At 44.1% G+C, this 21,477-nt stretch overlaps 1 protein-coding gene across 3 annotated transcripts in view; it reads left to right on the forward strand.

Annotated features, from left to right (window-relative positions):
• DOCK2 (dedicator of cytokinesis 2) overlaps positions 1–21,477 on the forward strand; it is a 404,312-nt gene that overhangs the window by 308,546 nt on the left and 74,289 nt on the right. For 2 of the 3 annotated variants that reach the window (XM_047784590.1, XM_047784680.1), the window contains exons 29-30: positions 2,930–3,024; positions 13,600–13,678. In XM_047784590.1, the coding sequence (XP_047640546.1) occupies positions 2,930–3,024; positions 13,600–13,678 (174 nt within the window). The remainder of the gene's footprint in view (positions 1–2,929; positions 3,025–13,599; positions 13,679–21,477) is intronic. The other variant, XR_007135520.1, reaches the window with a different exon arrangement.

Consider the following 21,477-nt stretch of genomic DNA (forward strand, 5'->3'; position numbering starts at 1 on the left):
TTAACAAATATTTGTTGATGAATCATGGATATTTTGTGCCTTAAGAGCATGAGTGTAAAGACTCTTAGGTTTGAATCTAGGATTTGTCACCATCTAGCTGTGTGCCTGTGGGCAAGTTAACCTTTCCCATGCCTGCCTGCCTGCCTGCCTTTCTTTTAATTTTACAGCTGCACCTGTGGCATATGGAAGTTCTCCAGGCTAGGGGTTGAATTGGAGCTGCAGCTGACACCCTGCGCCACAGCCACAGCAACTCTGAGCCACATCTGTAACATAAGCCACAGCTTGAAGCAACGCCATATCCGCGACCCACTGAGTGAGGCCAGGGATGGAACCTGCATCCTCACGGACACTATGTCAGGTTCTTAACCCGCTGAGCCACAGTGGGAACTCCAAGTTAACCTTTCTCTAAGCCTCATTTGACCCATCTGTAAAGTAAGGATAATATCATTTATGTCACAGAATTGTGAAGGGATGAAATGAAGCACAGTAGCTCTCACATTCTATCGGTAAAAGGTAGCTATTATCACATGATAATAACAAATGCATAGTGAAAGTTGGCCTCTAAGCCTTATTCTTCTTCTAGCTTCTCAGGACTCACCTGCTATAGGACTGTGTGCCTGTGGCCTGTGGCCTGTGGACCTGTACCTCTGCAGCCGATGGCTTCATCCACACAAAGCCCAGCCTGGGCTGTCCCAGGCATGGTCATCTTTGTCACTGTCTCCTTTCTACTGCCAGATTCAGGGGTTCTGCTGCCAGGGCTTACTTTTAACTCTCCTTGAAGGAACCAAGGGCACTGGAATTAGACCAGCCTCAGAGAATGGCCCACAAAAAGAGAATCAGTAGGAAGCCAATGTCCTACACCTTTATCCACCTAGCAGTGAGAGAGAGGTCTCTCACTGGAGTAGGATTGGCAAGAAATGGAACCTCTCTCTAGATATGCCAAAAAAAAAAAAGAAAGAAAGAAAGAAAGAAAGAAAGAAAAGAAACAAAAGGAAAGCTAAGCTAAACAACCCAAGATATTCCCCCCTTTCAAGTTATTTATGTCATGGGACATGGAAATAGAAAGACTGGATTCCTAATGTTGCACCCTGAGTGGAAAGAAAGGTGAGATGGATGGTAAGAAAGGGAATTCTGTGTGTTGAACTTACACACTTCTCACGCAGTCCTCCAGCAGTGTGACGGAGGTGTTAGTACTCACACTTAACAAGTCTGCAATCCGCTCGCTCAAGGCAACACAGCAGTATGTGGCAGAGGGAGGATATGAACCTCTGCTCCGGCCCTTCTAGCATGCTGCACCTCTCATTCAGAAGCCAGGCTTTGCATCTGCAAGGCAGAGGCCTTCTGCATTCCCACAGGAAGGGAATGTGCCTGCGACGATACCCGCGCCTCCCCAGGTGACGTCAGGGATGGATGATCATTCTCACCATCATTCCCTCGTCATCATCCTGGAGCACTTAGAGGACATTTGCGGTGGGCTGGGCTCTGTATAGAGCATCTTATAGACAGCATGCACTTAACCCTCACAGAAGCCCTTTGAGGTGGATGTTGTCCCCATTCTGCTGATGCAGAAACTGGGACTGAAAGCATTGGGATAATTTTCCCTAGAAGCAACGATTGCTGGAAAGGAACCAATCTCATTTCCAGAATTTTGCAGTTTAGCTTAAAGCAGTGATTTTCAAATTATATTTCTCCCAGCCTCGCTATCTCCTACCATAAACACACACGCACATGTGTGCGCGCGTGTATACACACACACACACACACACACACACATGCACACATACACACACGTGCGCATGCTTCAACCAAAGCTGTTTCTACTTTTATCTATTAATGTATTCGGTTCCAGGTAGGATTTTCTCTGAACAAAGAATTCTGCTGTTAAAATAATTTGAAAATCACTGACTTAAGGAAAGAATTCTGAGCAGATTTCCTATGGATTTTAAATTTTGCCCAAAGCTACAGGTGAGATGACTTTATTTCTTCCAGCTCAGGAGAGTCCTGGGGCCAGTGGTTCTGGTCTTTGCTATCTGGCTTTGTCTTGATTTTGTGTTCTCCAAAGGTAGAGAACAGATTTGACCCACCGCAAAATCTGATGGGGCCTGTTGAGGTCCACTTTGAACCTATTCCAAGGAGAGGGAGAGCGTCCCTGTCATGTTTCCTCTAAGTTGCCCCTGCACGTGCCTGTGACATGTGAATTAGCTGTGTTTACGGTACAGTAATTAGACGTTCATTTTAATAATAGCTTGTTTGTTCAATGACCCGAGATGCATTCATATAATGTAGATTATTTCCTCCTCAAATACATATTTGGAAATATGATTATAAAATTGTCACATCAGTGAAAACATTTACTTCTTTACTCCCAAAGACCAAATTATTAGTGCTTTATTTTGAAAGCATATTCATAGTTCACATTCATGTGCCACTTACACTTGTGAAACACTTTCCCAGTAACCAATCAAAAGCTTCCCTTTAAAAATCCACTGCTATCATGGAGTTCCCATTGCGGTTCAGTGGAAACAAATCTGACTGGTAACCATGAGGACTCAGGTTTGATCCCTGGCCTCGCTCAGTGGGTTAAGGATCCGGCATTGCCCTGAGCTGTACTGTAGGTTGCAGATATGGCTCAGATCCCACGTTGCTGTGGCCGTAGCGTAGGCCTGCACTAGAGCTCTGATTTGACCCCTAGCCTGGGAACCTCCATGTGCTGCGGGTGCAGCCCGAAAAAGACAACAAAATAAATAAAAATAAAAAAATTAAAATCCACTGCTATCGGTTTCATTGGCTTTACTTAATGAAAGGCTATGCCCTTTCTGCATTTCCAAAACGTAACAAAGAAAACGTTTGCACAGCCAATAAGATCTAGGCTCTTCCAGTCATTTCCTGTAAAGCAAGATAACAAGTACGTTTGGCTTTTCTATTGCAGGACTTCTTGATGGAGACATTCATCATGTTCAAGGACCTCATTGGAAAAAATGTGTATCCTGTGGACTGGATGGCCATGAGTATGGTTCAGAACAGGTAAGCTGCCACCTGCTTCCTAACAGCCCCGTCATCTCGGCACTCACTTTACACCTCACTGGGAGAGACAGAAGGTGGGGATAGTTTCTCGCTGGTGAAAATAAACCAAAATGCAGTAGATCCTTTCTTTCTACACTTAAACCCCGGGGCACTGCTCCCCAATCTTGAGCTATTTATTTTTTATTTTTCATGCCTTTTTATGTGCTGAGCTAGTTACTCCCTATCCTTTCCATTCTTCAAATACTAGTTAAAATATACTTTGTCTATGAGGCCTTCCCTAAAGTCTTAAGACAGAAGAACTTGAGACTAGCCTTATTAAAATTATGTTGTTTTTAATTTATTCAAAACAGTAAAGTGTATTCTCTAACGTGGTAGAATAAGTTTAGGAAGCATTGGATTAAATGGCTTTGAACAGCTTTCTCTGCTGCAGGACTTCTCAGAGTCTTTAGTATGCTAATGGGATTCTCAAGAGGAAGATTTAGGCTACAGCATTTCACAGATTTTCTTGCCCATTGAACCATTTGGTGTGCATATATTTCTGTCTATGTGTACGTATAATACTTGTTAACATCTCCTAGAATACCAGTGTAACCCAGGAATAATTCAGATCCCACATGGCCCAGCACAACAATAGATACGAGTAATTGTGTACAATTTCAGTCTTTAATGCTTTTTCTCAAATAATGCTATTTCATCAAAGTGAAATTCAAGTCATAGCACTCAGCAGTATCGCCTAATATTCCCTTTCTCCAGTCTTCTGTCTCTCAGTATCTCTCGAATCCCATGGCTTAGCTAAGTCTCTCTCAGAACTTATTCTCAATTCCTATCCACAAACTCCTTTAAAACTGGGCCTGGCCTTCCAGGCGCCTCTCTTTCCTTTTTCTCTCACTTTCCCTTGGCTTCTTGGATTTGTTTCAGGTCCTTCCCATGGAAGGCCCTTAACCCTACGCTGGCTAGAAGTTTTGTCTCTCTCTACCCACTGCCCTTATTCTATATCACAAAGCCAAGAATTTACTGGCAAAGCCAGAAATATCCCTAGAGGGTAAAAGAAGAGAAGTTGAAGGGGCAAAGGCAAAATTTTCCCGCAAAATTTTCCTTAGTGGGAGGAAAAGAGGGAAGTCTATAAACATATTAATAATTTTGTCACTGGACACAGTCTGGAAATTTCGCTCAGGTATGCCTTGGAGCTGACTCCAGTCCCAGATGGCCTCCATCCCTTACCTTTCTGGCCTCTGAAAAGCTGTTCTTCTACTACCTGGATCCCTCAGTGTCTAGCCAAGTGACTTTACAGACACACTTGCTCTTGGGGCCAGCTTTGGGGGCCGGTGAAGGGGAGGAGAGGTTTGTCAGAACAGAAAGGAATATTTATACATTGGTGCTTATGGTGGGAGGAGGAAAATCAGCCCAGCAGAGAAATATCAGAATTCATAGCCTGCGATAACGTTGTCCCAATTCTCCCTGTTCACATCAGGAGGCTGGCTTTTGCGGTGGTTATAGCTTTGGTGGGAATTAGGCATAGGCCCCATTATGGATGAGAGGCAGGTCTCTCCCTAGGCCTATGTCAGGGCTCACTGCCTGGGCATGCAACCTATGTAGTTGCATAGGAGGCCGGCACTCTAAAGGGCTCTGCTGTTACCATCTTGAAATTCTTAATCATTTTTTGCCAAGGAAGCTTACATTTTCATTGTATGCTGAGCTCTACAAATTATGTAGCTGGTTGTACATCATGTCCACGTCTAGTCATCTTGCGTTTGAAAGAAGCTAGCACCCCCCCCACCCCCCCAGCTGCATGTGAATCCCTTCAGTGCTTGCCAGCTGGTCAATAATATTTTGGGGTTTTGCCAAATTACATGAAATACCCAGGTGAGTCATCTTTGACTCACCCTACATTTTCAGATACACACAACTATGCACTGTTACCTACTGCTTCGCACTGCCATGACTTTGCATAAACTGTGGCTCTCCTCCTTTCTAGACCAAACTCAACATAAAAGCAGTCTTCAAATTCTTGTCCATGTAATTTCTCCTTTGTGGATCCTTCTAGGACTCCTTTATAGTAAGAGAATATGTTACCCCCTCTATTTATACAGATGCCCATATTATAGCACCTACCCCACTGTAGTATAATTAACTCTTCATTTGACTGTTTCTGTCACTGCAGAATGGGCTTCTTGAAGGCAAGCACTATGTCCAGTTTATCTCTGCATTTCTAACTCTTGGCACAGAGCCTGATGTTCAAACATATGTAATGAACACTATATATCTCATGAGTACTTATTGATTAGGATTTTCTTAAAAATCCAAATCAAATTTGCCTACAGTTTTTGGGTCAGACAATTGAAAAAGCCTAGAGTTAATGGCTTCAGGCATGGATGTATCTAGGTGCTCAAATAGTGTCGTAGGGAATCTGTATCTCTACCTTTGCTCTTTTCTCTGTTGGCTTCATTCTTAGGCAGATGCTCTCTTTGCAGTGGAAAATCAGCATGTAGAAGTTCCAAAAATATGTCTGGTTGGATTAGCAGCCCCAATAGAAAGAAAAAGCCTCTTCTTCAATAGATAGAGCAAAATTCCCCAGACTAACCTTCAAAGATCTGGCTTGGGCTACATGCCCATCCATAAACCTCTGTGTCCAGAAGAATGAAATATGCTATTTCATCAGGATTGGGTCATATGACCACCTTTGGAACTGGGTAGGGTATGGTTAGCTCTACCCAAACCACAAAGTCTTGGAGCAAAGGGGGAGGCTGGGGGAATAATTATTCAAAGGAAAATTTGGGCGTTATTACCAGAAGGAGAAAGGAATAATGGATAGGCAAATAAATGCACAGACATTCATCACTGATACAGGGTCAGGAAGATGGGAGCCCAGAGAGGCTGGAACCCTGACCGGGTTCGCCTCCCCTTCTGAGCTGCCAGCAGTCATCCTGGAGGAAACACGTCCAAGTGCTTTGAAGGAATGTTCCCTGTCTGAAGATCCCAGCTAGCCACAGGCACAGGCACCTAAAGATGATGAAATAATCCTGTTTTCTTTATACCTAAAAAATTATAATTTTCTAAGGAACCTAAGAAAGAATTAGCTCCTAAATAGAAACACTTGTATTTCTGAAGGATCAGCTAAGTACTTAAGTCTCTACATTAAAAAAAAAAAAAAAAAAAAGTTAGAAACACAGCCTAGGTTTCAGACTTCTTAGTTCTGCCACCTTCTCTTTCTTGGGAAGTCATTTAACCTCTTGGAATCTCAGTTTTATGATCTGTAAAATGGGATAATTATAGTCCCCACTTCATGATATCTATATCTATATCTATCTCTGCATATGCACATACGTACACATATACACATATACACACACGCATATATACAGATATACACATGCACACACACACATACATATGTGACTCATATATGTATACAGTGAACATAGAGTATGAGTTACTTCCTAGCACAGTGCTGGTGCCTGGGAAGAGTCTGATGAATGAGAGCATGGCCGTCTGCAGGCGCAAACAGCAAACCGCCATGGACTAGCATGTGCCTAGTATCAACCAGAAAAGATGACTGCTTTTCTTACCTTGTAGTTTCCTTCATCTTCCGGCCACAGTGATCCCCTTCCATTTATGGAGCACTTGGAATTTTCTCACTGTTGTTGCGTTTTGTGTGGTATTATAATAACATAATGCATGAAGCACCTAGACTCACCATTATTGTAAACACTTTACATGTATTAGCTCATTTAATCTTGCAACAACTTTATGATGTAGAACTATTGTAATCCACATTTTACACATGAAGAAACAGAACAGATAAGTAACTTACTCAGTGTTGCATTGCTAATAAAAATAAAGAGAGAGAGAGAGAAAGAAAGAAAAGGCAGGCAATCAGAGCCCATGTTCTTATCTCTACTGCTTCATCCTGTAAAATAGTTAGGTTTACATTATTAAGTACATTGTAAGGGTGTGCGAACTGCATGTTTATTGGCTCAGAGAACTTAAAAAGGCCCAAAGAGGTAACTTACCCAAGGTCATAGAGCTAGTTAGTAAAAAAATTCAGTATAATTTGGGCACATAGAGTATACACTATGGTTTAGCCCAGATCAGTATTCCCAAGAGCATAATTTTCTCTTCTCTAAGAATGTACAGCCTAGGAATTCCCACCATCACTCAGTGGAAATGAATATGACTAGTATCCACGAGGACGCAGGTTCGATCCCCAGTCTCGCTCAGTGGGTTAAGGATCCAGCATTGCCATGAGCTGTGGCGTAGGTCGCAGACGTGCCTCGGATGGGTCTGGTGTTGCTGTGACTGTGGTGTGTAGGCCAGTGGCTACAGCTCCAATCGGACCCCTAGCCTGGGAACCGCCATATGCAGTGGATGTGGTACTAAATAAATAAATAAATAAATTTTAACAAGTGCGCAGCCTAGGCTCCATTCATTCATGTGACCAAGGCAAACTTCATATGTCGGTTAGTCTATATATGACAATCTTTGTTCCTTTCTTTTCTTCCCCTCCCTCCCTTCCCTATTATTTATATATTATGATGATCTGTTTTGTAATTTACTATTATCACTTATGTATGCATGTATGCATGTATGTATACATGTTATGTATGTATGTATGTATGTATTAGTTATGTATAATTTATCTGCTTACTGGAGGAAGGAATGGAGTTTTCCAGATTTGAATGTCTCCTCAGCTGTGTCCTGTTTGTGTATGCAGACAGAGTGGCATGTCCACTGCAAGAAATACTTCCTGTTAGAGCATTTTTCTTTTTGGTAAGATGCCACCTTCAGTAAGATCTGATTTGCATGACATGGTTAATTTGTAAATGATCAAGTTCTTTGTAATACTGTGAATGAACAAAATATGCCTAAGAGCCTCTGTTCCCCTCCTCCATCTGCACCTCGATCTGGAAACCCAACTTTTTCTGTGGGGATGGGGAAGAGGCTGTTGGGGATTTATACACATCCCTACAGCTTCTCTAAATGGACTCAATCAGCACATACTTATTGCGTGTCCTGGGCATCCAGAGCCTGGGGAGTAGACAGGCCCATCTATGCCCTGGTCCCTGATGACAGGGGGCTTACAGTCTTGTTGGTGAGACAGTAAATATGCCCATGGAAATATGACCACGTGCTGCAGTCACTGTAGTGAATTCAGAGAGGGCCCAGAGAAGCAAAGCTTTATAACTGCCCAGGTTCGAATCCTGCCTCCACCATTTATTTAATAGTTATATGGCCTCGGGTGAAGTTACTTCACCACTCTGAACTCCACTTTTCTCATTGAAAAATAGGGCTAATGATAGTACTATACAAAAAGTTTGGGTGGGGACCAAAATGAAATAATATGTATAAACTAGTTAGAATAGGTTTGGACATGTAGCAAGCATTTCATAAATGTAGCTATTATTTTGGTTCATATACAAATGTGAATTCCTATGATCTGGGAATATGCAAAATGTTTCACAGAAGAGGCACATCTGGGCTGGATCTTGTCAACCTTACCAGTGACGTATTTCAAGGTCTAACATTGTCTCCACCACATGCTAGGCACATAGTAGGGTCATGGTGGTGAATCCTAGGCAGCTGAGGAGGGCAGGGCTCAGCAGTCTGCTGGCAGCTCCATCAGTGTGCTGACAGTCAGTGACAGCCGCTTCCCCTTCCTACCTACATAAATTTGTATGGTCTCCTTCCTTTCAGTAGACCTCACATCCTTCAGAAGTTATTACCCTGAAGGAGGCTTCTCCACTGGTTTTTCAGCCAGCACAGCACACCTAATCTGATGTCCAGCTGGCCACAGGATTCCAGTCCCAGGAGCCTGGTGCATCCCTAACTGGAATCCCAAATCACTCGAGAAGTGTCAGGACCACTTGGGGTGGGCCGTGTCCTGGCCCTGAGCTAGAATCCTCTGATTCACTCCAGCCCCCTGGTGCAGGGAGCTCTTGCATGTTGTGAGGGAAGCAGCTTAAAGGCTCTGGGAGAATGGCTTTCTTACTCCTTCTGGTAGGAAATAAGGGCTCCCTTTCTGGCCAGCTCTTTTATTTCCATCTTTAAGTTTTTCCCAGTAGAATCAACAACATCCCACAAACCAGTGGGAAGCTGGAATGGGATTCAGGGATTCCTCTCCCTGCCTTGCGCTTTCTCATTGGAAAGGGCACGCCCACTTCCATCCAGTCCTGCTCCAGCAACCCGGGGTCTGGGTTGGTTGTCACATTGGGGTCTTCTGAGGCTCGGATCCTCCTGCTTCAGACCTACAAGGTAGCTGGGCAGTTAAGGATAATGATAATGACACAAATGACATTATTAAGAACTCCTGGGACCTGAGGCCCTGGACCACCAGCTTCGTGTACGGCATCTCATTTAATCTTCACACACCCGTCGTCGTGCAGACAGGGCAGATGAGTCTGTGTGCACTTCCATTCCTGCATCTGCTTCAAAGACTAGTGCACCTGGGACAGCTGGGCTTAGTCAGGGGGAGAAGCAGAGAGACTCTTGGTTGCCTCATGTGATGAGGATTTGTTCTGTTGCATGAAGGGAAGTAGGAAGCTGGGAACCCAGTCCAGTGGTTGCAGTGCAGCTTCCCATGGAGCAGTTTTCAGGATGCCAGCCTTGTGTTTGGCTCCCTTTCTGCCAGCTTCTTCCTGCTCGCAGCAGCTGACTTCCCATGCATATGGCTTCGCTTCCTCACAGACAATCTGCTCATGGCTTCTGCTCATTGCATTCTCCCTGGTTGTCTAGCTGTTAAACTGGCTAAAAGGACTTGATCTACCACTATCCAGGCTTGGGTGCCCCCACTAGTACCTGTATGATCACCCAGGGGCTGCCGGCCAGCCCATGGAAGAGTGCTTGAGTCAAGTGTTGGTCCTGGGCCCAGTCAGCTGCAGGCAGGGCAGCAGGAGGATGGCAACTAAGTGGGAAGGGGCTCTGGGCCTGGTGGACATGAGTAGGAGCATGCCCAGTGCCAAAAGACCATGCAGGCCGGCCTTCAAGGGAGCCAGTATATCTTTCTAGTTAATTGCGAAGGCTTTAGGGAAAGACAAATCTGACATGGGGTGTGGACTCTGCTGCTGCATGTGAATGGAGGGAAATTTTTTTTTTATCTTTCCAGTGCTTTTCCTCTTTTGTTAAATGGGTACAACAGTAGCGCCTACCTCAGTTTGCAACATTACATGCAGCAGCATCTGTAGAGCACTTGGCACAGGATATATGAAAGGAACACTGTGATGACTCCCATCCTTGCTGTAACAAAGTGAGCTCATAGCTTAGAGTGAACAGAATTATAGAGATTCCTTGGACAGAATAGCACGGCGACTAAATACTGAGGTCCTGAAGGCAGCATACCTTTGTTTCAATCCTGTTTTCATATGTATTGGCTGCAATCTTGGGAAAGTTACCTAAACTCACATTTCTAAAATGAAAACAACGTCTAACTTAGAGAGTTAATGTGAGAATGAAAAAAGGGGGGAGGGGGAACCAGAAGGAATCTGTATGAGGTACCTAGCACAGAGCTTGGCACATCATTGGTAATACCTCGTGGCTGTGGTTATTATTGATTTCTTAGAGCCTGCTAAGCATCATGGATGAAATTCAGGAAATGCTAGGTTGAGATTTGAACATGAACTTTGTTTTCAACAACTTCAGTTCATTTTTGAGAGTAACAGAAAGAGGTGAGTGTGTTTTCATTCCAACCCACTTCAGCATATTAGTGCTTCGGCTTTAGAATTTTTTTTAAGAGAATGCAAAAGACATGCTTTTCCAAGTCCATACATGGGAAAGCAAAGTTAAGCTATATTCTCGTTTCCAGAGGGTGGCCTCAGAAGAATCCAGAGAGGGGTAGGGCTTGACCTATTGTCTCTCAGCCCCTATCTGTCACCAGTCCCCACCGTCAGCATAGGGGGCTAATTAATTCCTGATTTTTGGACTGGTCTTTGCAAAACAGAGACAGGTTTAGGTTGACAATTAAAATAATAACTGTTACTGAAACTAATGATAACTTTGTTGCTGCAGAGAATGCATAAAACCCTTCATTTTGGTATCATATCAGGCAGTCTGAGATGTCTATACATAAATGACAGCTACTCAATGGGAATTTCCATCTGAGGAAATTTTTTTAAGGAGAAAAAGTCGATGCTTTTTCAAAGGCTATCCATTTTTCTCTTGGTCCCTGCCTTTCAATGCAGAGTGAAGCAACCCAAAGGGATCTGAACAGCCACGGCGACCATGTTAATACTGTCACTGGGTGTCAGGCACTATGTCCAGCACTTGTATACATTTGCCATTAAACCCTGCAGCCACCCTGTGAAAAGGGTTACTCTGCTGCTGTTTTTACCAGCAAGGGCACTTAGACGTCAAAGGTGATCTGAACATGTCTCAAAACCACACACCCGGGAAATTATAAAGCCAGAAATCACATCTGATTGTGTGTATGTGTGTGTATATGTGTGCAAATCTTGTGATCCCAATACAGGATGCAGTGGTTCAATAAACATTTGAGTGTTCAGTGAACACCTAGTCCAGGTTCTTTACAAGCAATGCCTGATATAACTTATACTATAGCTGCCCACCAAAAATACACCTGCAACTTCCATGGACATGGCCTATGTGTCCCGAGAGCTTCCAACTCTTTCATTCTCTGGGCTTTCTCTGGCTCCAGGACATTTCTGATGCTCAGGTGTGTCCTATACAGTCTCTCAGAAGTTCCCCAGAAGAACTGAGTCCCAGTTATCGCCCAAAGCAACAACCTCAGAAAAACACTTCCTTTTACTGGCTTCCCATTGGTAGCCAAACATTTTCCCTTGGCCAGCTACTTGGTAGAGAGATTATTGATAGTCCACTGATAATCAGAAATTATAGACAGTAGTGCAGGTAAGATCTGACCTCTGCCCTGGTATATTTTGCAAATACACACACACACACACAAACAACACACACACACACAATGGAGCCTTGGCCGCAGCAGGGCATGTAGCCGATGGGGGCGGGGGATGACTGCAAAAACCCAAGACAGAAATAAAGTGGCTTGGTTCAGGTCAGTGACAGTGGGTGATGAGAAGTAGTTGAATTTGGATATATTTTGAAAGTAATCCTAAGAGGTTTTGCTGACTGGCCAGGTATAGGGTATGAGAGAAAGAGGAAAGTCAAGGAAAGTCCTCCCACCCCCTGAGCAGTTGGAAGAATTGAGTTGTTCTTAGATGAGAAAACAACAGAAAGAGGGTGGGTGATAGGAGTTGAGTTTTTGACATGTATGTTTGAGATGCCTATTAGTCATCCAAGTGTGTAGAGCAAAGAGCTGGAGAGCAAGACGGAGCTCAGGCGAGAGGCCAGCGATGAAGATATACAATTTGGGAGTCAAAGGCATGTTGAGTGGAGAGTCAAAGAGCTTATGGAGGGAGTCTCTGATTTCAGGAAAGTGCAGTCTATTGGAGGAGGCTGAGTCACACAACTAATTCCTTGTATAGCACATGATAAACTCTGAGAAAGGCAATTGCATTGACTGTTCTCTGGGGGACACAAAGACACAGCAGACCTTGCTCTAAAGAGATTAGAAGGAGGGGGTGTTCTATGCAAAGGAAGACAACTAAAAGCAGAGCATAATAGTGAGAAATGAGTCTAGCAAAGAAGGTGGGGTCCAATCCTGGAGGGCATCGACTGTCAAGAGAGTTTGGACTCATCCCGTGGCCAGTGGGGAGTCATTGAAGTCGGTGATCAGCTGGATTGGAACTGTCCCGAAGAGTAAGGCACTCTAGAGGTTGAAAGAGCAAGAGATAAGGGTTTGCAAGACCAGTCAGTAGGGAGGAAGGAGAGAAAGGGATGGATGGAGGGCATTTAAGGACAAACACAATTTGACAACGGGTACCAAAATGTTCAAAATGCATAAGATTTGACCAGCATCCCTGTTCAAGGAGAAAACTGGAGAAGAGGGGTATCTAGGAGGTACAAGGCATACATAGAAGAGTGATTAGGGAAATGCTGTTTACAACAGAAAATGCTTAGAAACAACATAAAGGGCCATCAATAAAAGACTGATGAAATTAAACTGTGATACACCCATACAGTGAATGCTCTTCAGTGATTAAAAGGGATTCATTGGCATGAAAGGAACACACGGTTTACTGTTGAGTAAAAGAGACAGGCTGTGAAGTAGAATTCATCATTTAACCCCTTTTATCAAAATGATATCTTTAAAATAGCAATCGTGTATATACGTCTAGGGAGAGGTTTGAAATTATGTTCATCAAAATGTCAATGACAGTTTTCCCCAGATGATAGGTGGTGTGTTGTTTGTTTATTTATTTGATTTGGGAGGAGACAATTTGTCTTTCTATCTTTCTGGATGACATGCATTTTCTGCCATAAGCTTGTAAGAGCTTCAACAAGAGACAAATTTTCTAAATGAAGTCAAATAGACAGGGCAGGGCAGACATGGCCCCAGGTCTGTGGTGTGAGCAGGTGTTTATGTGGGTCAGCCGGCCTCTCCCTTGGGTCTTTGGGACGCTCCCTGAGGGATCTGTTGTCTGGAACACGAGGGAGGGATGTCTGGGTTAAAGTGCTCAGATGGCCGGGTGACCTTCTTCCCTCTTCCAGGGTCTTCCTGAGAGCTATCAACAAGTTTGCAGAAACCATGAACCAGAAGTTCCTGGAAAACACAAACTTTGAGTTCCAGGTGAGTGTGAGGCCCCAGAGCTGTCCTTGGGGGTGCCTGGCAGGCCAGCTCCAGCATCCCAGGCTGACTGCTCCCTCAGACACATCCCAGAGCTCTCCCGAAGGTATGCCTGTGTCTCTGCAGGTTTCCACCGAGTGGTGGTGATGGGGAGAGAATTACTCAGAGCTTGGAACCAGACCCTTGATTAAACAGTCCTCAAATGAGCAGCATATGCAAATGTGACTGTGCAATGTATCTTGTGCTAAAGAGGAGACATGCACTCAGTCACTGCCAGAGTGCACACCACCTTTTAAACGTGTATCCTTTTTCTTACTTTCCTATTCACTGGCACCTACAAAAGCAGCCCTTCCCAGATACTGAAAAATAAAGCTCCCTAGTCAGGTCTATCATTTTCTGATTCTTCGGAAATCACTTTTAGTGCTCAGACAAGACCTCTCTGAGATTCAGGGGCCTCAAATCATGCCCTTGGGGAAAAGCGACACACCTGCTCAAGGCCCTGGCAGGTGGAAGCAACTCGTCAAAGCCTGGCACATGAAGCCAGGTGGCTCCCTCTGGCTGGAGGTGTGAGAGGGAAGACCCCCAAAAGGGGATGCTCCCTCCAGGGCAGCCCCTGACCTCCAGCATCTCTTATAGCGCTAGCTTAGGGAGTAGCCAGCAAACTGGGATGAGGGTGTTTCTGCCTGCTCCTCTGGGTGTTCAGTTCCTGTCTGGGCTTCCATCCTTGACCAGCTGTGCCACCTCAGGCAAGGCCTGGACTGCATCTGTGCCTCAGCGGACTCATCTGTGGAATGCTTGCCACTTGGTGGGGCTTTTCCAGAACTGGAATATGCCAGAGCACTTGGTGGGGGAACTCACTTGTAAGGTCCCAACAGTTTCCATTCAGATTCTCCCTCCTCCAAGAGACCTCCCAGCCTGACTCCTCCCTGAAGGTCCCCTAGCAACCACAAGGTCACGAGGTCTCAAGCTCAGCCTGTTGTAGTCTCTAGCCTCTAGCTCACTCGCTCTCTCGCTCTCTCTCTCTCTCTCTCTCTCTCTCTCTCTCTCTCTCTTAAATCTTTTTAGGGCCACACCCATGGCATATGGAAGTTCCCAGGCTAGGGTTTGAATCAGAGCTGCAGCTGATGGCCACAGCCACAGCAACTCAGGATCCAAGCTGAGTCTGCAACCTATACCGCAGCTCATGGCAATGTCACATACTTAACCCACTGAGTGGGGCCAGGGAATGGAACCCACGGCCTTGTGGCTACTAGTCGGGTTTGATCCTGCTGATCCACGACAGGAACTCCTGTAGTCTCTTGATAGTGCTTGGTGGGATCTTTTTTGCTGTTCTATGTGCCTGTTCTCTTTCTTTCCTCTGGGAGAAGATAAGCTTCAGGAGTGCAAAGACTAACTCACAGGGCTCTAAGCACTGTGCCCGGCACACAGTAGGTTTCCTGGAGGAGGTGACGCCTGGGCTGAGGTCTGTGAGATCCACTCTGCTGGGTGGCACCAGCCTATAAGTACTTAGTAAACAATACGTTTGAATAAGACTCTCTCCCACCCCCTTGCATTTAAATCAGGCAACTGAACTATAGTGATAATGAGGATAAAAAGAAAAGCTGCCATTTGCTGACAGCGATTGTACACGCAGATCTCACGACAAGCATTTTACACGTTATCTTTCTCAGTCCTTACAGCTACCCTACAGGTACTTACTATTATTATGATTTCCTCCGCTGGAGGGATGTGGGTAGTAGGACGCCCAGGTGATGAGCAGATAGCCTGAAGTCACAGAGCATGTCAGTGCAGAGGTGGGACAGAGCACAGCAGTGGCTGGATCACCGCAGCCACAGGCTAGAGATGGAGTTTCACCACCACATTGGGTTGACTGCCCGGCAGGGTCTGAGTGAGAGTTATCAATCTTCGATGTGGAAATAAAACCTGTCACTTTGGCTGTTTGAATCACAAGTGTTTGATCCCCTCCCAAATGTGGCTCAGACTCCGGCTACAGGTGTCATCAGGGAAGTTAATAAGGCCGTTGCTTTGGGGGAGGGGCAACTTGGAACAACACACCCAGGAATCGGCGGCAAGGCAGTATCTGGGCCATAAATCTGTTGGCTCATTTGTTCATCCCTTTGCGTGGGCGTTGGCAATTACAGCCTCAGACCTGATTTCCCGACTCTGGCTCTCCGCCAGAGAGAGAAGAGCTTAGCTTCAGTCCTGTATGCCATTCTTTTAGCTTTTATCCAGTTTTCCTGAAAGAATATCTGTATCTGAGAGGAGCTCTGAGAAGCAGGGATTTCATACATGGAATGTTTGCACCTTTGAGCCGTGTGACATTAGGCACATAGCTTCATTTCTCTGTGGCTCAGTTTCCTCAATGTCAAATTATGACACTAATGGTAGCTACCTCATTGGATTGTTGAAATGAAGTGAATTAATTCATATAAAACACTTAGAACAGTGCTGGGAACATTGTAGCTACTTAATACCTGTGAGTTCACTGTAATTTTAGTAACTGTTACCATTTGGATGATGATGATGGTCTTAAATGCGTCAGGTCCGGGAGCTCATGTATGTCCTCAGCCAACAGGATGTTAGGGAGGCATCTTTCTGGTCATCCCAACGCTGCCTGGGGCTGTCACACCCACAAGATTTTGTAAGATGAGAAAGTGGCCAACATTACACAATGAAATAAGTCTCTTTTTCTAATGAGACTTCCATAGATATTCACCGGAAAAGACTCAAGAACAGGATCATTCTTCAACCTTATCTTTGTTCTCTTACCTTCTCCTCACTCATGTAAGAATGGATTTGTTCTCTGTACCCTGCCTGGAACATGCCTTGTTTCCTTCTTACAGTTTCATTAATTATGCATTTAATATCAGCAGGAACAGCATCCATCACTAAGCACTGCTGGCCTTGGCAGCTGCTGTCCAGAGAAGGGGCAGGTACAATGAGATTATCCCTAATGTCTTTTCCGGAACTGTGGTTTTTATGATTCAAAGGGCAAAAAGCAAGAAGCTCTGTGGGTGCCACTCTGTGGGTGACAAGACTTAAGAATTACAAAAATGATGTTTCCTGTTTGGGGCTAAAATAATTTTCATTCCCAGGCCCTATTCAGATGCTGGGCCTTGACATTTGCATGTGTCTACATTGTCACAGACGACCAAGAGAGGATTTCACATTTAACTCAGTGAGAATTTTTGTTTAAGAGCAATTTTCATGAGTCCAGGCTAGTGCAACATGCCTTGAAAAATTCAGAAGCAAAGCAGAACATTCCCCAGTCCTCAAGGATTTGGTGTCTCAATAGTGGGCTGTAAATCCATCTTCTAGCATCCAAGCTTTTGAAGAAAATGACTAACTTTTATTAGGCATTTACTTAGGGCATGTTGATCCTTATCATGACCCTCTTAGGTTGGGATATACCCATTTTACTGATGAACAAACCAAGGTTTAGATAAATGATTGAGTTTCCTGTTAAATGCCATCTAACTACTAAGTGGGGCTGCTGGGATTGAACTTCAGACCAATCTTCAAAGCCCAAGCTCTTTTCACTCTTCTGCACTGTCTCTTAGAAACAGGTGACCTTTCAGATCTAGGAGACAGCTCTACATAGCTCCAGAAACACTGTCTGCCCTTATTAGCTCAGGCTGGCCTGGGATAGAGAGCTCTATGATGATTGGCTGTGGGGTTAGACTCTCTGTGTCAGCAACTCTGACTGGTCCAGGCATCAGTGGTTACACTTCAGATGTGCTCTTTGGCTCCAGATCAATTTTTTCCATCTTAGGCAGTGGTGGGATTACTACTACTACAACAGCTCTAGTTGGCTCTGCCTTTGATAATTTCAGCCTTGGCCTTGAGGCATTTCTGGATCAGCCTCTGTGCCTCAGAGAGCCTTGGGATCATTTTTGAACTTGAATGGGAGACCCCGTGAAATGAAGAGCTTCCAGAATATCTCCAGCCATTGGTGGAAGTGTAAGGGCAGGGTTGGTCTTTATAATGGGAAATGTAACCAGTAATGGCAAAAAAAAAAAAAAAAAAAAAACCATGAGAGATGGAACACAGACCCAGAGGGAAACTCAAGGAAGAGTAGCCCATGCCCTTAAAGAGGACCATGGCACTACCCACAGGGAGGCTCATGGCAGGATGCCTCCACCAGGCAGAAAGATGGTCACATGCCTGACAAGAGTTTACGCAGCCCTGCCTGCCTCAGCTTGAGGGCTCCAGACAACCTCTGGCCTAATGTCGCCAATCTGAATCCATAATTGGAAACTTGCACTCCCAGAACCAACAGCATCTTCAGAACATCATGGCAACTGGACCTTTGCACCACGGAAGATGGTATACTGACTGTGTTTCGGCAACCCTGGGTGTTGGGTCCTTTTTTAAAAAATCAGAATTTGGAGCAAATAATTCAAGCCCATTGAGGAAGAATCTTACAGGATCAAAAATTCTTGCTGTCTCTGCTGTAAAGACATCCAATGAACCAGTGGAAACCTCCACCAACAACAAAGGTTGACAGAAATGGAGAAAGGAGAAGAAAAGTGATTTTTAGCAGAAGAGCAGAATGGTTAAAGAAGACAAGTTCTGGAAACAGATAAACTTGGATTCAAATGCCAGCTTTGTGTGACCTTGGGCAAGTTATTCAACCTCTCTGAGCCTCGGCTTCTTATTCTCTAAAATGTTGAGAATCATAATACAAATCTCAGAGTTTCTGGGGAGGACTTAATAAGGACTCATGCGGAGGGCTGGGCTCTTTAATGAACTCATTTAACAAAAATTTCCTGAGCATATGCTGGGTTAGACACAATCCTAGATCCTAGATATACAACACTGAGTAAAGAGATGAAGTTCTTGGGGTTCCCGTCATGGCGCAGCGGAAATGAATCCAACTAGGAACCACGAGGTTGCGGGTTCAATCCCTGGCCTCGCTGAATGGGTTAAGGATCTGGCCTTGCCATGAGCTGTGGTGTAGGTCGCAGACATGCCTTGGATCCCTCATTTCTGTGGCTGTGGCATAGGCCAGCAGCTGTAGCTCTGATTAGACCCCTAGCCTGGGAACCTCCATATGCCGTGGGTGCAGCCCTAAAAAAAAGAGAGAGAGAAAGATGAGGTTCTTGCCTGCGGATGCTTACATCCAATAGAGGGGGCAGAAAGTAAATTAGTTCTGCTTAAAATATGTCATTACTCCTATGAACAGGGTGTAATGAGGGTGAATAATGGGGCTGATCTACTTTAGTCCAGGGAAGCTGGGAAGACTTCCCCAAGAAGTGATTTTTGAACTAAGACTGAGTGGGAGTTTACTAGGTAGCAATTTCCTCATTTAGTCTTTATAACAACCCCCTTTAGATACTATCTAAAGACTCAGAGAAGTAGGGTAACTTGCCCATGACAGTGGAGCTGGTAATTGGATTGGAATCCTGGAAGGCAGCCTGACAGTACCCATGAAAACAAATAAAGACAGCAAACAAAGAGTGAAAAAAAAAAATCTGCATAGACCCTGTGCATTAGCAGTTCCACCTCTAGGATTGTATATTACATGATAGTCTCCCATACATAAAGATATGTAAACAAGAATGTTGATTACAGCACTGATGCTAAAGGAGAAAAAGTTGGAATCAAGCTAAATGTCTCTAAATAGGAAATTGGTTAAAATTAAAGTATATTCTCAGAGCAGAAGACCATGCAACAATAAAAGAGAATGAAGATCTCTATATGCTAATATGGAAACATCTGCCAGAAATATTGATGAGAGAAAAAATCAAAGTACAGCAGACTCTTTTTTGAAAAAAAAAAATGTCTATACATATGTTTGTTTATACACAAAAATTTTTGGAAGGATATCCAGGAATTTGGTAAAACATTTTCTTCTGGGGAATTAGACTAAGATCCAAGGTAGGATAGAAAATTATTTTTTTATGATTTAATCTTTTCAACCATTTAAATTTTTACTGTGTTCATATATTATATTTATAATTTTTTGAGAGTTAATTTAAAATAGCTAAATTCTAATTACACTAACTAGCAGTATGACTGGGTGGTAGTTTAATTTATCTGGATCTCACTGTTTACGTCTGTGAAGTAATAGAGTTGGATCAGATAACCCTTAAATTTATTCCAGCTTTAACCTTCCATTGTCCTGTGATTTCAAAATATTAAATTCTTAAGCAGAAATCGTCTCACCTCTTACCCCAGGGAAAGAGGGACCCATGTGTGTTGCTAAAGATTCTGTGGCTTCTCTGAACCAGCCAGGCTGAGCTCTTAATAAAATGTCACCAGACAGCTTGCGGCAGGGAGGAAAGAAAAATCTGGAATCTTTTGAAACAACTGTTGAATCTAACAAAATGGTAAACAGTAAATAAATATTTTCTGGAGCACAACTGTATCCAAGCCTGAATTTGTGCTGCATTTGGCATTAGGGATACAAATAATGGAAACCAGGACCCTTGCTGCTAGTGCAACTGCAGCAATTGGGAAAGATGAGAATTGGGAAAGACGGGGCTTCCACATACTCTACAGTCAGCACCATGGCCAACAACACCACTCCATCTGCTGAGCACTGATGGATGCCTTCATGCTCATATTATTTCATCCAGCATTTATAACAATCCCTTATGGTAGTTTCCGTTATTTTCTCCATTTTATAAGTAAGGAAAACGCAGCTCAGAAAGGTCAAGGAACTAGCCAGAGGCAGCTCAGCTAGTGAGAGAGACTGGTATCCATACCCTAGTCTATGAGATGCTGATGCATTTGCTTTTAACCACTGAATGATACTGTCATGGGAAGTGAGTGGAGCACAAGTTCAGATGCAGAACAGTGGACCCATATCTGTAGTTGCACCTAATAAGTGCTACTCAAATCCAGAAGGCTTGAGCGGACCTGATATGGTCTGTCTTCTGGGAAGGCCTCATAAAGGAAATGGGTCTTGAACTGGGCTTTGATACAAAAATGGGACTTAGGTGCTGTGGGTGTGAGAACCACTGTAAGCAAAGCCAAGGAGGCCAGGGTGCTCATTTTCTGCCTATGAGTCTGAGCAAATCGACCCCCTCCCTCCTCTGGAATAGGCAGTTATGTGTTAATGTATTAATGCATCCTCAGCTAAAGACTGACCTGACCATGGTGTGTAAAGAGCCCTGAATGTCAATCAATGGGCCTGGGTTTAAATGCCAGCTCTACTGTATGTATAACAAGCTGTGTGACCTTAAGCAAAATACTTAACCCCACTAAGGTTTGGTCTCCTCATCTGTAAAATGGGCCTACTAATAGCTATCAAGTTTTGAGAGATGAAAGGAGGGATGTATGGGTAAGTGTCTGGCCCATGGTAAAATGAAGGGGCTTGTTTTGCTTCTTTCTAAAACTGGAACCACAAGCCCATTTGAAAGTAATACTCTGGCAGTGATAAGAACATCATTAAGTGTAGAACTGCCTTTTACTTAGTCTTGGCCATCTGAAACCTCCGATGAACATCTTTGAGTGTTCATATGAAACTTCCAATGAACACCTTTGAGTCATTGGCTGGTGATTTCTCTAGCTGGTATTACCCCTGCTCTTGCTATTCAGTGTTGACAGGAGACTGGAACTGGGTGAGCTTTGCCCAGCAAAGTTTCCCCCACCTGCTCCTTGCAGGGCAACGGTATCTTGTAATAGTTGCCTTTGAGCGCTGAAGGTGCCAGGTTGTACTATTTGCTTTGGTACCAAAGATGTCACTAGAATAATGAAAAGAATGATAAGGCTAACCAGTGCTTTGGAGCTCTTACTGAGATCCATGCCCTTTAAACACATGATTTTACTACAGCCCTCTACCGTGGAAACCGAGG

Source organism: Phacochoerus africanus, chromosome 1 (assembly GCF_016906955.1).
Source record: "Phacochoerus africanus isolate WHEZ1 chromosome 1, ROS_Pafr_v1, whole genome shotgun sequence".
Classification (NCBI taxonomy): domain Eukaryota; kingdom Metazoa; phylum Chordata; class Mammalia; order Artiodactyla; family Suidae; genus Phacochoerus; species Phacochoerus africanus.